Source organism: Phyllostomus hastatus, unplaced genomic scaffold, assembly GCF_019186645.2.
Source record: "Phyllostomus hastatus isolate PE091 unplaced genomic scaffold, TTU_PhHast_1.1 phas_contig_16, whole genome shotgun sequence".
Taxonomy (NCBI): domain Eukaryota; kingdom Metazoa; phylum Chordata; class Mammalia; order Chiroptera; family Phyllostomidae; genus Phyllostomus; species Phyllostomus hastatus.
Genome location: NW_025333643.1, coordinates 290,043 through 305,861, shown reverse-complemented (window position 1 = coordinate 305,861; position 15,819 = coordinate 290,043). Strand labels below are relative to the sequence as shown.

General features: G+C 51.1%; 1 protein-coding gene across 2 annotated transcripts in view; it reads right to left on the bottom strand.

The window, feature by feature from the left end:
• Window positions 1-2,554: 2,554 nt before the first annotated feature.
• The window catches only part of SPSB4 (splA/ryanodine receptor domain and SOCS box containing 4), a 69,384-nt gene continuing 56,119 nt past the window's right edge, over window positions 2,555-15,819 (bottom strand). The window contains exon 3 of one of the 2 annotated variants that reach the window (XM_045832337.1): window positions 2,555-3,043. In XM_045832337.1, the coding sequence (XP_045688293.1) occupies window positions 2,916-3,043 (128 nt within the window). In that variant the 3' untranslated portion in view covers window positions 2,555-2,915. The remainder of the gene's footprint in view (window positions 3,044-15,819) is intronic. The other variant, XR_006784924.1, reaches the window with a different exon arrangement.

The window sequence follows — 15,819 nt, the reverse complement described above, 5'->3', positions numbered from 1 at the left end:
GTTCTCTAGGTACCCCATGTCTTCTCTCTGACACCATCTTAGTTGATGTGACGTCTGTCTCCCCCTTAGAACGTGAGCTCCAACAGGGCAGGGCCAGACCTCCCTCTTCCTGTCCTGAGGCAGTGCTGAGCACACCCACAGACCTAACCCATACCTGCAGAGTGGCTGAGGGAGTGACAGGGCATGAAGCCTGAGGCCTCGCGGTCAACTTCTTGGCTCTAGCAGGACATCCTCCCTTCACCCACCCAGAACTTTCCTTGAAAGTTCCATGGGCAACCCAGCTACAAGGGGGCACTTTCACTCATTTTTCTACCTTGAAGGTTCAGGGCTGTGTGGGAAGAAGCATGTCCAAGCCCCACCTTCCAAGGCTCACAGCCCACTGGACAGATGAGGCCACAGGGCAGAGAGTTTGGGAGAAGGTCCTGGGTGCCAGGAGTAGCATCCTCAGGCTGGGAGGTGAGGAGCTGACTCTCAGAAGTTGGTGGGTGGTTAAGGAGGGCTCCCTGGAGGAGGGTTGATCTTAGCTGATCCTGGAGAGGGTGAAGTGAGGATGAGATGGGCATTGCCAGGGTGAAAGAAATTGCATTTGTAAGGCATGGAAGCCGAGCTGAGAAGGATGCATGCAATGTGGAGAGCTGGTACTGAACCTGGGACCCAATGAGGCAGAAGGGGAAGGGTCCTCAGTCACTGGCCCACTGGTCAGTCCCCACAGTGTGCACAGGAGGAAGCAACTTACCCAAAGTCACAGTGTGTAAGTGATAAAGCTGGGACTCACACCCAGGGCTCTGACCCCTAAGTCTGAGGCCATGCCTCTGCAGGAAGCTGCTTCCCACAACCTAAATGAGGAAAACCTGCCTGAGCCTGAGCCCAGCCTCACCCCAGGTCAGAGGGTGGAAGAACACTGCCCCTGGTGGCCCACAGCATGGCTGCTTCTAGGGGCCTGCCTTCACCGAGGTGGTCTTCCCTAAAGCAGGTGTGGAGAGAGCCTCTTCCTCCAGGAAGCCTCCCCTTCAGGCCCTTGGTGAGCTGTACTGTGTCACCCCTGGGGATGGGCTATATCTGCGTGAGCGCTGGGTCCTCAGAGGTTGGCACAGTACGTGCTGGTGGCCCACATGGCTGAGGGAATGCTGTGCCAGTCCTCACCCGTCCGTCCCCCAGCCTGACCAGCTCCCAGTCTGCATCCAGCCCTGAGCCTGGCCAGGCCACACATTGACCCTTCAGCAATTTGCACTGCTCCTCGGTGACAATGCGCACTTCCAAGTTCATGTTCAGCCCCACCATTTGGTCTGCTTTGAAATGGTTGTCCTTTAGGGTTTACCCTGCTTGACCCTGTGTCCCCTGCAGAACGACCCTTTGGACATCAGAGCCCTGGCATCAGGAGTTTGACCTGTTCTTCCACCACCGTTGCAGCCAGCTTAGCATGGGCCCAGGACCCCAGCCCATTCACCCTTCCACAGTGGGCCTTTGTAAAGTGGCCAGAATTTGGGCTCAGTGGAGACAAGGAGACAGGAGAGATGAGGAGTGTTTGAAGAGGGAATCACATTCCTGCCTTCTGAGAGTCTGGGGACACACCAGCCAGGCTGACAGAAAAGGCCCCCTTGGCCCCTCCCCAAAGAGCATTTAATAAGCAGCTGAAGGACTGAATGACAAACTTTATTAGAAACGCTCCTCATTCATCAGTCAAGTTCACATTAAAGTAGGGGGAGGCAGTGCCGTCTGGGGCTCTGGGATTCCACTGCTGTGACAGTTTCCAGTTAAAAATGAGAATGGGCAGAGAGTGTTGGAAACACACGGGAGATGCCCAGCGGTGGCGGCGGCGGCAGCAGTGTTCCCAGGAAAGGACCAGGCTCTGAGCGGAGTAGAAGGTGCCTCCCACAACCACCCTCCGGCGACAAGGCTGCCCACCCCCCCACGCCGGGGCCCCAAGGTGATAAATAAACAGCACATCACACACACATGTCAAATAGAAACAAACTAGTACAAGTCTCCTAAAGTGAAAAAATAATTCGCTCAAATAAAGCTTTGTGGCCACCAGGCTGCACCCTGTATGGCTGGTTGCCTAGAGACCCTCAGCACCCAGGAGGGCTCCTTAGGCATCAGCCACTAGGGTGTCCCAAGGCCCTCAATCCCCCCATTAGCACCTTTGGACTAAGTACTGCCCTCACTCACCACACTCCTCTTCTAAAATGCAACTGCTACTTAAAATAATAATAAAAGAAACACTCTGTCCCTGGGATGAATTAGTGAGACTCAGCTTCCCTGAAGAGAGGTGCCTGGGGCCAACAGTGGGTCAGGGTGGGGAAGGAGGACTGTGACAAGGGTAAGTAAACGACTTTCAAAGAGGTAAGCTGGATGGTGTCCAAACACTGTTCTGTCCACTTGTCAGTTCAAAGGGCACAATCCTAAAGTATCACGACAATTGGGCTGCCCCGACAAGGGGTGGGGTACGGGAGGGGATGCAGCAAACTGTTTTCACCATTCATTATTCAGAAGCAATTTTCTCCCCCCCGCCCCCCCGCCCCCCCGCCCCCGCCGCCGGCCCCGTCTGCAGCAGGCACACAACAGAAAGTCTCCTGCCCCAATGTTTTATTCATTCTCTTGAATATGGAAACAGGATCTCTGATCAATAACGGTGGCTGCTGAATCTTGGTCGGCAGGCAGAGGCCCTGGGGTTCTTCGTGGCTTCCAAGGAGGTGTGGAGACTCGGGAGAGCTGCTTCTAAGGCAGCAAATACTGTTGGCAACAGACATTCATTTTTGAAGTCGGGAACGTGTCTTGGCCTTTCAAAGCACTGAAAGTTCTGGGGAACCAGGTTGTGGAGGAAGATGCCTTCCTGAAAGTTCTCTGTGACCTTGAAATGACAGACGGGGCCTGCGGAGTGCCCACTGCTGCCCATCAGCGCCCCCCAACTCAGGTCACTGGTACTGCAGATAGTTTTTGAGAGACTGAGGCAGAGGCAGGGTGCCGATGTCCCGCAGGCGCTGGCGGCCCAGGGCCAAGCGGATGGATCTCCGGCACAGGTCCATCAGCGGCAGGGGCTCGGCTGCAACAAAAGGGAAGTGGGTTAGAGTCTCGCCAGTGCCTTCCTCACACCTCACCACACCTCCACCCACAGTGCACACGGCCAGCCCGCCTGCTCCTCCGAGGTGACTTTCAGGGCCCGGGGCTCGGGGCTCCTCTTCTGGGAAGCATGTTATCCTTGGGTTATGTTAGCTGAAGGCTTAGTTTTTCTGTTTTCAAACTGTAGGATGCAACTGATTAGATTTAAAAATGGTGAAATGAATGCAGTGGGTGACCAGCAATTGAAAGAAAGAAAAAATAAATAAAAAGAGAGAAAAGGAAAGAGAAAATGGAGAACAATGCCCACAGCATGGGTAAATATTGCCCCATGAAAGTTCTGTCTCTGGTGTTTCTTGGTGTGAAAAATTGCTTTCTCACCATAGGGCTTGATAGAAATGAAGTGGCTGACCTAGGGGGACCTAAAAGAGGCTTCCTCTTAGAAACAGGTTAGGTTGGGGAGACTCTTTTAAATGTCTTTGAATCCTGTATAGCTTTCTTTGATAGTCAGCAGAGGGATGCATTTTCCTCCCGTAGTTCTGGAAACATCCATAACTTAAAATTCATGGAACCCATGGACACAGAGCCAAGCCTCATGAAGTTCACTGCAGACACAATTATTAAGCTCTTCTTCTCTTTCAGGCCCTGTGATTGGACCCAGGGATACAGAGATAACTGAGCCAAGGCCAGAGGCATCCCTCGAATTGGAGAAAGGCAAGTGGTCTGGGAGTTTAAACAGGTGAATAATTGGAATAGAGAATAATATATCTATGCAATAAATACATATGCAGTAATTCTTAAAGCACAGGGACAGACACCTAGCAGCTCCTGTATGGAAGGGCCATTGAAAGCTTCAAAGAGAGGGTACATGAATGGGGTTTTGAAGGGTGAATAGGAGTTTTATGTGATGTGAGTTGGGAGAGGTATTCTAGGAAGAGAGAACAGGCATAGGCAGAGAGGCATGAAACAGGACAGACTGCGAGGTCTGGAGGGAGAGGAGCAGTGCCGGTGGGATTGGGAGTGAAGACGCTGGTGGTCACGTGTGGCCTCACACAGCGTCCACGGGCCGGGCCTCCTCAAGCCTGTGGGAACACGCTGGAGGCCTAAAGCTGCATCTCAACACTTTTCTTGGTAACAGAACAAGTGACATTTTAACAGCTGTCTGTAATGTGCTAAGATACAATGAAACTGTAAGTGGTAAGTACTAACACAGAGCTGTAACAGGAATAATATCACGAAGGATGGGAAGGTGGTCAAGAATGTGTTTTACAGGAATTTTCATGTGCCAGAGCTGCGAAGGTAAATAAGAGACATTAAAACAAAAGCGGGACTTGGCTGGTGCACGGGAGTGTCTCCAGCTCTCCTTCACTTGAGGCGAGACTGTGTGGTATTAAATCTGCACAGAGCACTAGCAGTTTTAAACACTTTCCCCTCTGTATCCGCTTCTGATCCTCATATAAACCCTTGCCGTTGGCTAGGGAATCCCAGGCAACCCCTCTTTTCAGGCCCATAAGGCAGATCACTCACCCCCAGTCACACGGTTACATGGTCTCCGTGCCTAAGCCAGTACTTGACACCCTCCTCAAGGCGCCATCTCTCCCCTAGCAACACTCCTGCACCCAGCTCCCGTTTTCCCTGTCCTCCATGCGACTCTGATCCAACCTTGCACTCCCTCCCCCACCCAACCCAAATCCTCCCATCAGCACCTCCCAGGTGTTATTGCACACTGACTTCCTCACTGCAAATTTCCATGACCTCCTTTTAGTTCCTAAAGCACCAGTGCTTGCTACAGTACCACTGGGTGTTGGGGAGAAAGAGAACCAATAGTCCTTATTTAATGAGCAAATGTTACTTACCTGCCAGGCAACATGAAGGATAAAATGTGATTGCAGCTACTGTTTATTGAAGGTTTGCTATGTGGCCAGGCACTGGCTAACCTCTTTATTTATATCAACTCATGTAAATGCATGTATCAAATTCATATCACAACAACCTCTTGGGTTAAGAACTATTATAATTATCCCCATTTTAAGGAGGAGGAAACTAAAACACAGAGAGGGTAAATCACTTGCCCAAGGACACATAGCTGGTAAGTGGCAAAGCCAGGAGTTGAACCCAGGCAACTGTCATATGTCTTAATCACATTTACTGAGCATCTGTTCTGTCCCCTTTGTTCTGTGAGGCTTACTTCATTTAAATGTGACCATGGCTACTACAGAGAAAAGGAAATTGAAACTCAGAGAAGTGAGACGCTTGTTCAGAATCACACATCCCCAAAACCTGTATTTGGAGCTGCATGCTGCCTGCCTTAAGCACCATGCAAACAGAGAAGGTTGCTTTAAGGGCAGAAGTGAAGGAGAGGGTGACCTGTCTCCCAGGCTCACAGTCTACACACAGGCTCTTACTCTTTGTCTCCAACCACTTCCCAGCTCACCGCTGCCGCCTCTTCTGCCATGAAGTCCGCACCCACCTAAACGGGTTGCCCTGAGACCAAGAATCCCACTCGTCCCAACATGGATGCCCACCAGCCATAATCCCATACTCATGTTCCTTGGGGCTGTGTCAGACCCCTCCTCCTTGGGCCCAGCTGGTTGGGGCCTCCAGGACTTTGGAGCTCCTGGTTTTCAGTTCCAGCTCTGCCACCGGTAAGTTTGTGCCTGTGTGAAGGTTACTCTGAGCCTTCATTTCTCCATCTGTTAAGCAGAGCAAAGATTTGCAGGTTTGCAGAGAGGATTAAAGGAAATGACAGGTGCCCTGTGCCTGGGCACAGTATGTAGTGGGAGCTCAGGAATGCTGGTCCCTGCTGCCAGCAGGCCAGGGACACACCACAGCCTGCACACACTGCACTGGCCCCACCCCGACCTGGAGTGCCCTCTTTCTCCCTTCAGACCAACACAGTGTGGATTTTCAGTTTCATTCATTTAACAATGAATTAGTAACAAGGAGACTGTGAACTTCCTAAAGGACAGGACCCTGACCCATCTGTTTTAGGACCCACGGCCCCCAGCCTGACCCTGTTACCGGGGGATGACCTAGTGGTCTGTTAAATAAATGAGCTGACTTGCTGCTCTGAGGCATCTCCTCTATGGCTGTTGGAAGCTACTGAAGTGCATTGCTTTCACTGAGCAGCATTTCTGCTCTAGCTCTGCACTTCCTCTCCTGCAAACTCCCTGAGAACAGGGCATGAGTTTGAAGGTGTGAAGTGCTTAGTACAGTGCCCGGCACAGTGTAGGTGTTCGATAAACACCACTTCTAGCTGTGTTCTCCTTCACATCCAGGGGTCTGTTTGGTCGCCCCTGGTGAAGAAGAGCTTGGGGGACTGTTAAAAAGATAGGCTGTGGCTGGGAGACAAGCAGTTCCTTCTCTGATGGGAGATGGGCTTGCATTTTATATTAGGAAAATTTTGAGCTGTTAAAGTTTGACGACCATTGTCAAAGCTTAAGAGCTTTGTTAATCACTTTGATGCCCTAGGCACATACTAGGTCCTCAGGGCTCTAAATGCAGAACTTGTCAGAAACCCAGCTCCCTGTGTGTGCCCTGCCCGACTAGGAGCAGAACACAAGGAAAGAGGGCCGTTTATCTTCATCCCTCTGCAGTCACTGAAATCAATCCAGAGCCCAAACTCCAAAGGAAGAGAGAAAGGAGGGGCTGGAGTTCAGAGCACGTCTTTACATCTCAATGAGAAATATCAATCATCTCTCTAATTTCTGATGACTGCAGGGCAATCCCATAGGGCACAGAGAAAGCCTTTGGTGCAGCTGTGGAATCTCCAGAGCTCTGAGGCTGCCCAGTGTTGGCTGGGGCCATCCTTCCGACTCCTCCTTTTCACCTCCCTTGGCTTTGGAACTTCTTAGAACTGTCAGATGTCAAGGTTTAGAAATGATCACCCAGGTGGGAAAAGAAACAATTTTCCAGCATGGGAGGCATTCTCAGAAATGTTTTCTGATTAAAGATAAAATTAAAAAGGATTTATTGTTTGCCAAAGTGAACACACAGAAGGCCAATAAATATATGAAAATGTGCTCAACTTTCTGAATCATCAGGGATGTATAAATTAACACTATAACGTGACTTTATGAGATGCCAGCCAGTATGGCTAAAATGAAAATGAGACAGTAGCAAGTGTTGGTGAGGATATGGAACAGCTGGAACTCTCATAATGCTGCGTGTGGGTGGGTAGACTGGCATGCTCACTTGGGAAAACTGGAGACACCTCCTAGAGCTGAACCTATAGCCGGCAGTTTTACTCTTGGGTGCACACATGTTCACCAAAGTGCACGCACACGAAGGTGCACAGAGGCACACAACTACAGGCAACACCTTTACTGTCCACCAACAGTGGGATGTCTAATAAGTTGTGTATCTTCACAAAGTCAAATACTAATCTGCCGTGAAAATGAAGGAACCACAATTATGTGCAAAAAACATGGACAAATCATTCAGACATAATTTTGAATGAAAGAAAAGTACATTTTATGTGGCTTCAGCTGTATGGAGACCAAACATGCAGGGGGATGAAGCTAGGGCAGTGGTGATGCTGGGGGAGCAGTGATTGGAAGGGGGAATGAGGGGGCCTGGCCTTGTCTCTCTCCCTGATTTGATTTCTGCCTATACCAGTGTGTTCAGTTCGTAAAAACCATCAAGCTTACTCATCTGAGATGTGTACACTTTCTGTATATGCATCAAAAACAATTTACATGAAAAAAATAGCCAGTGGGAGCAAAGTGTGCATGGGGGGCTTGCTTGGAGTCCTCACCACCCGTGGGCAGGACAGCTGGCTCACCTTCCTGGAGCCCTATTTCTTGTCTGCGAAGTGGGAATAGCAACACCTCCACCATGCATCTGGCGGTGGTACGACACAGTGTGACCCTTTCCTTTCCTTAAAGGTGTTCTTTTATTTCTGGCCATCAGCCCAAGGGGCCCCCTTAAAAATAGTAGTAGTTTCCTTATTGTGTTTCTAAAAATGCCTCAGTGCATCACTGCAACTGTCAACAATGCCATGCTCGGGACAAAGATTTATTGGAGCCAGAGCGGGATGTCTGGTTCTGTGCTAAGAATATCACAAGGCAATCATATCCAAAGTCCTCCAGTGACCTATATTTTCCGTGGTTCTCTATCACTGACCCCCTGCATGACCCTGGACAAGCCACAGAACCTCCCAGGACTTTGTTTTGCTGTCAGTAGAATGGGGGAGTTGGCTATCTGGTTGTGACGGTCCACGTCTGTGATGGAACCGTGTGGGGATCTTGGTTTGGGAATTGGGAGCTTCAGCCACTTCCCGGGCCCCTTGGGGGCTCCTCCGCCTTCAGTGGGAAGATGCTAAGACATGAGTCACCACCCTACCTCCATCCCTGCACTTATATGTTGAAAAAAAGGTCAACATTTTAAGGCCAGGGAGTGAAATTCTTCTGCAGCAGTTTTAGACAACCGTCAGTGGATGGCAGAAAGTTTGAGTGGCAGCCCTGAAATCCGAACTTAAGGAGACCCAGGCATCGGTGGTTTGCTTTGAGGGAAGGGACAAGAAGACACACGTATGGGCAAGGACACACACTGTGTGTGAGACACGGCACTCATCACGTATCCATAGCCTGTGACTTCAGTGTCTGAAGACAGAACTGCCAGCCTGCCTCTGCGCCTCTCCTCATGTGTCTTCTTCAGCCAGAACCCCCTTCCCTGGACTGCCTGCCAGGAGCCTGCCTCCTCTTTCTGGGCCCAAATCAAGTGTTGCCTCCACCCTATGGGTCTGCACCTGCAGGTGTCAATTTATTTAGTTAATTATGCAAATGGACAAATGTATCTAAAACACAGCATCCCTGTACCCGTTGGCCCTGTCATGGCCAACAGAGACCTCAGCTCACATCCAGAAAGAATTTGGAGTCCGGAGTTTTCTCTCAGCAAGCTTCACCATTTCCCCAGCAAAAAGGATGGTGATGACAGCTGGGACACAAGCAGCACCTTCAGATGAACCCTGTGCCAACAAGCACCGCTGGCGTAGATGGTCCCCGGAGCCCAGGAGGGGCCCTCATGTTTCCCTGGGATAGTGAGTGATTGAGTCCCCTCACGTGCCCAGGGGAGCTGCACAGCAAGACAGCCCTAAATAATGCATGGTGTTCCCTAGCAACACTGCGGGTGAGGACTTGAGAGCTGAAGCATGCCACTGAACTGTGTGGGCTGTGCCCTCCCACCTAGCATCGTCCCCAAAACGACAGAAGACAGACATGCATGTGCATGTGTGTTTGAAGGACCTGAGAACAGTGCTCTGCAAAGCAAGAAAAGCAGTCAACAGGCTAGACATGAGGGTAAATTCCAGACAGACTAAAAGCAGGTGGGATAGGAGGGTGGAGATATCAAAAGCAGAGAAGAGGCAGCCCTACACACCGTGGTGGGGGGGGGCACAGCTCTCACCAAAGGGGCCCCGAAGAAACCCCAGGCTCCAGCACCAAAGGGCAGACTGGGCATGGAGCAAACATCAGAGGAATCCCTGAAAGAACCACGATGCCAACACCTGGGGCAATTTTGTTGCCCTCTGAATGAGGTGGGCAGCCTTGGGAGGCCCCTGGTCAGTGCTGAGGTCCAATGGAGAAGCTGAATGCAGCATGGATGGACCCTCCACCCCCGCAGTGGTGGCCACAGTGGATACTGGGAAGGGGAAGACACTGAAGTGCCAGAGTTGGGCTGCCTGCCAGCTCCTTGACCCAAAAAAGTGTGTCCAGCAAAATATTCTCACCCAAAGACTTCATGGTACTCCCAGAAAAAGGGAGTTACACTGCTGCAGATCAAACAGCCCCTACAGTTTCAGATGTGTGCAGTGGATCTGAAGGAAGAGCTTCTACCCACCCCATCTGAAAGCTACTCAAGGAAGTACTCCAGCAAAATGAAAAAGAAATTCAGAAAAAGGGGATAGTAAACGGAACTCAGTAGTGAAGAAGGTAGAGTGAATGATAGGAAGATCCATTAGGTCTTAATGGTTGGTAGAGCCTCCTTGCAGTGGTCTTTGTTTCTCTAAAGTACCATCCCTCCCCCACAATGCTCTGTACCTCTCCCTCTGACCTCAGCCCTCAGCTTCCCCACACTCAGATCTCCCATTGTGCCCACTGGAATGGCTGCTCCACACACAGAAAACTGCACCCCAACTTCTCTGAGAGCTCCCTCCACCTCCCATCTTAACTGAACTGCACATTCTCTCCCAGGACACCACTGCCCTTTGACCTCCTCGGGACTGTCTGCTCTCCCAGGGCTGTGGCTCCCAATCTTGTGGCACATGCCAGGTGGGCTTCATGGGGCAGGTGGGAGCAGGACTCCTTGCTCCCTTTAGCCACATATAAAGCACCTCCATCTGCTTGTGAGAAATGCCAGCTCCTCTATGGCTCATGGCACTCGGGCTAGCCCTTGTCCTCTCCTGGCTGCTGTTGTCTACTGCCCTCTCCTGGCTGCTGTTGTCAGGGCTCTGGCTTGGCTTCCTAGGTCCCCTCTCCATCCACAACTGCCCCGCCCTATCCCCATGACAGAATCCTCCACAGCATGACAGAACCCTGTCATCACTCAGTCTCCTGGGTTTAGACTGCCTCATTGTCAGGGACACTCTCCTGGACCCAGGGACACTCTCTTCTACCAGGGACCCACTCCCTGGGCCACACCACGGACATCAATAACATCACCCTCGAAATGTCTGTTCTAGTACCTTAGTCTCTGACCGCCACATCGGCTACCCCCACTGTGGCCATATTTCCCCTTACAGAAACCTCTAGACTTCAGAGCCCTCTCTTTTTGCTCAGTCCATCAGCACTCCTTTTCTTCACCTTCCCTCTCTACTCAGCTGAACAATTCACTATTTCCAGAGACAAGGGGTATAGGGGCAGGCAGATAGGCATGATGCAGCAGCTAGTGAGTGGCTGGGGGCACAGGGTCAGGGCCTGGGCAGTGAAGTGGAAACAGCAGCATCTTGAGTTCAGGTTACCTCTATTCAGTTCCATTTCAGGGCCTCTGCTTCCTGAGCCTGCCACACAGCTGAGTGGAGTGTGGCTGAGAGGGGCCCTGGGTTCCAGTCAGCCTCATCACCAGCTGGCAGAGTAGCCTGCTTTCCTTCTCAGGGCCTCAGAGTCTAGAAGTGTGGCAAGGAGCGTGGCAAGGGGGCCCAGTGTCCTTTCCACCAGCTGACGCTTGGCGGGACACAAGTCACATTTAATCCTGGCAGGAGAAGGACATTGACTAGATCCAATCAGATTGGGTTAAAATGTCCACTAAAACGTAAATGGCAAGGCCAGTGATGCCTGTGAGATAAAGGTTAGGTGAGCCTTGGAGACCCAGGGCTGTGGATTCCAAGTTAATGGCACAGACCCAGTGGGCTTCCTGGGGGAGGTGGTGCTGGGTCAGGCTCGGGGATGCTGGCTGGCTATAACCTGGTGGCTTGGAGGCCATAGTCACTTCACCAAGTGAGGCTAATTTTAGCCACAGGCTCCCATTAGCATTGTCAAAGGAACAAGGGACCTGAATCCCTTATTGGAGAGACTTCAGTCCATGGGCATTCTCTGCCCCATTAGCCAAGATCTCAATAGGGCAAGAGCTGCCTGTTGGCCCACTTTGTGGCTGCCCCCTGGTGCCACCAAAGCCAGGAGGGCTCCTGCCCTCTCCCAGCTGTGAGGAAGAATGAACAGTTCCAGGCAGGCATTGGGGACTCAGGCTTTCCTGGAGATTTGTGGCCTCAGCCCCCATGGGCCTTCTGGACTTCTAAGCAGATGCAGTCTGGTGAAACCTCCATGTGTTTGGGTTGGGGGAGGAGTGGAGAGATAGGAAGAAGATCCCATCACTTGTCCAGCCTCTGAGAGCCCGCACTGGGATGTGTGGAGCTGTGCTGGTGAAGAAACCTAGCTCAGCTTCCACCAAGGCCAGTCTCTTTCAGCAGTAAGCTTGAGATCTCTTTCATTGGCCCATTTTGCAGATGAAGAAATCAAAGCATGATGAACACCCCTGTTTTAATTAAAGTCTTCTCAAGGAGGGTTAGGAGGCACACCAGAATTCCAATATTATTTTGTGGACTTTGAGGGTCATGTCTTGTTTCCCTGGTGCTCATTACACATGGGTGTATTCATCAAACTTCTGCTTACAAACTTGGTTTGCAGGACCTGAGCAGGGAGCTGGGCTCACGGAGACCCCTGGGGCTACAGACAGGACAGGGAGGCTCAACTAAACAGTGGAGCTCTGAGGGATCTATGCTTAGGAAGAGTTGTAAGGGGGTGTGCAGAGTGGCGTCCTGGAGGAGGCGGCAGCTAAGAGAAGTTTCAGAGAATGAATAAGACTTAGTTCTGCAGGGTGAGAAGGAAGTTTATTGGCCCCAAAGACAGATCTCTAAGATGTGTTCAAAGAAATCTCTCTTGTGTAACATTGGGAAAAGTTCATAGTTTTCTCTGATGACATTTTGAGGAAACAATCATCAGTTGTTGGGTAGAACCTAGTCTGCTTAAAAAAAAGTCCATGTCCTTATCTCACTGGGAACCAAGGCTGTACCAATCGTGTCTTAGCCAAATGCTGGTGGGTGCCCAGGAGTGTCCAGGCTGAGTCCACACCATGCGACACCCTGCTTTCCCTCACATCATGGACATCACTCTTTAATGAAAACATTTCTAAAGAGGCACTTCCCCCTTTCCATTTGCATATCCCTGAATTCTGACCCGAATAATCAATATGGGTATTCCTAAAGTCTGAGACACTTTTATTACGGGGGGGGGGGAGCTTAAATGGCTCTACAAGGTCTGTCCAGAAAAGTCCAGCCATTGTTACTATAACGAGAATGGTTTGCACGACATTGATGTAACCTGGCAGCCAAGGAGAGTGGACTGGAGTGTGCATGTGTGAACATTGACGACTTCACTGTACTAGTCAGTGGGGGCAGTAGACACCAAGAGTAAGCATGTGTACTGTGTGGCCATCACATTCAAAATGACTAAAGGACTTATAACACATCAAATTTTGCAGTAAGCTTGAACATTCCTCTGCAGAAACTATTCGGATTATTCAGAAGGCTGCAGCTATGGGCAACTAGTGATTGTCCATAGCTTCATCACGACAATGTGCCTACTCATGCATCATGTCTTATGCAGAGTTTTTTGGTGAAACATCAAATCATCTGGTGACTCACCATCCCTATAGCCCAAATTTGGTGCTCTGTCACTTCTGGTTTTCCTCAAAACTAAAATCACCTTTGAAAGGGAAGAAATTTCAGACCGTTGATGAAATTCAGAAAAATATGATGGGGCAGCTGATGGTGATTGAGAGAACTGTGTGAGGTCCCAAGGTGCCTACTTTGAAGGGGACTGAGGTGTCATTATCCTATGTACAATGTTTCTTGTATCTTCTTCAATAAATGTCTTTACTTTTCATAGTACGTGGGTGGATACTTTCTGGCCTCAATTCAGTATGCACTTACTGTTACCCAACCTAGGGATGCTGTTGCACCAGCCTGTGCTCTGGCTCCAGCCTGAGACCTTTGTGAGCTAGCTATTGAAGTGAGGTCTGTGGGCCAACAGCTTCGGTTTGTCCTGGGAGCCCTTTGGAAGTGCAGGAGTTTGGGCCTCATCTGGACTGACTGCATCAGAACCAGATATGAGAACCTCAGTGATTACAATACACAGTCTGCAGTCCTGCTCTATGGGGTTGCTCACACACCCTGACACTCTGCAGTGACACCAGGTACCTCCAGTTCCTCCTCAGCACTGTGCTTCTCCAATGGGGTCCCTGTCCTGGGGCCTTGTCCTAGGTTTCTAAGCCCTGACCTTCTGACACACTCATCATGTCCCTCCTCTGCCCTCCAAACTTGCCCCGCCCTCCAGTCCCTCCACAACCACCTTCTGAACATCTGTTCCGCCGGGGCTGTCTATCTTCATGATCAGCTGTCTGATCACCTCCTGACTCCACCAGGAAAAGCAGCCTCATGCAGGTCTCCCTGCCTTCACCCCTCCCCCGCGCCCCCGCATCCTGCACAGCTCACACCCTCTGCCAGGGAAGCCTCCTCCCGCACTTGCCCTCTCAGGCCTTTCAGTGGTTCTCGTCATGGTGATGGAGGAGGCTGTGGAACAACCCTGGCTGGAAATATCCCCTTGTGCTGTCAGAAGTCATCGTGTAATTTTCCATTTAGGAAATGGGGTCTCCCTGCCCCCAACCTGTGACGAATCCCTGAACACTCAGGGGTGCTATGCTGTCCTTTCCAGTTGTTGGTGCCCTCACTCCTGTAGACTTCAGGCTCCCACAGGCAGGGACTGGCTTTTGTCCCTGCTGGCTAGCCCTCATGGCTCCGCTTTGGACATCACGGGTGCTCGGTCAGTGGGGGTGAGCAGGCCAGGGTCGGGGAGAGGGGCGGCGGCCTCGGGGAGCCTTCATCTCTACAGAGGGAACTGCAGCTAAGGAACCCTCCAGCAAGGTCCCGGCAGACAGACAGAATTAGAAACACACTGCGCCAGCTCCTCAGTCTGGTGGAAGGATGCTCCTGACTCAGCTGAAAAATTTCCCAGAAAATCTGACTGTTTTCACCAAACTGAAAGTTTGGAGCCCAGCCTGGTGAGCTGCCTGGGGGCTGGGGAGCCTGGCCTGGACGAGGGCCCCTGGTCACACGGGGAGAACCTCGGGGCGGGGCCTCCAGCTGGCACGCACCCTGCACCACAGGCCTTCCCAACGTCCCTAGAAGGTGACTCTGCCACTCTGGCCATGGAATGACCTGCACCTCTGCCCGTACAGACACTGAAGGTAGCACATCAGATATGGGCAGGCAGGGTGCGGGAGCAGAGCAGTCCTCCAAAGACAGTGGATACTGGTCCCACTCAGGGCAAGGGCAGGGCCTCAGGGACGGGACCCCCATTCCTCATGGTGCGTCCCTTTCTAAAGAAGAAGAAGAAGGGCTGGGGGCAGAGGGACTTGCCTACCAGATAACAAGACTGGCTTAGAGCTACAGCAATGAGCACAGTGTGGTACTGGCACAGGAACAGGCAAACGAGAAAATTCTAGAATAACTAGAACTAAACAAGGCATTGTTTAGACACACATCTATATGTGGAAAATCTAGAAGGAAAAAGCAAAGGAAAAGTAAACGTAACTTTCAGAGGAGTGGTGGTCTTGAGGCAGAGGGGGGAGGTTGGCAGGGATGAACCAGGGAGGGGCCCGGGGGTGCCTGATTGTCTCTTCTGGTCCTTGCGTTGGGTGGTGGGGTTGTGGTGGCACTAAATTATATAAAGGAAATGCACGAATAAGCAAATAGAATGAAAGGGGCTATGCATGGGACCAGCAGTGATAGTGTATTATAGCTGAGGGTTATCTTTAGTCCAATTCTTGTATCAGAGTTTCAGTTAAAAAAAAAAAACAGAGAAAGAGAGCAAAAGTGAATAAAAGAAGTTATGAGTCGGTTTCAATCTGGCTCAACAAGAGCTTGGCCAGAGATGGATTAGAGTTAAATTCTCATTAATATGTAGTAATGGAGTCACTCTTGCCTGCCAGCACAGTGCTGCTCAGGGCAAAGCATCACAGGGCAGGAGAAGCAGCAGGGCCTGAGGCGAGGAAACCTGGAGTCTGGTTCTGGTCTTACCCGGCAGCTGTGTGAGTGGGACAATGCTTGTCTCCTGGGGGATGAGCAAGGACGAGGAGAGGGGCAGTAGGCCAAGTGGCCAGCTGGAGCCTGGGCACAGGCAGGCGACCAATACATGACAAGAGTTATGTTTCAGAGCACTTAGTCCTGTAGAACAAAGTGAAAGCAGAGGCAGCTGTGTGGAGCTGAGGACA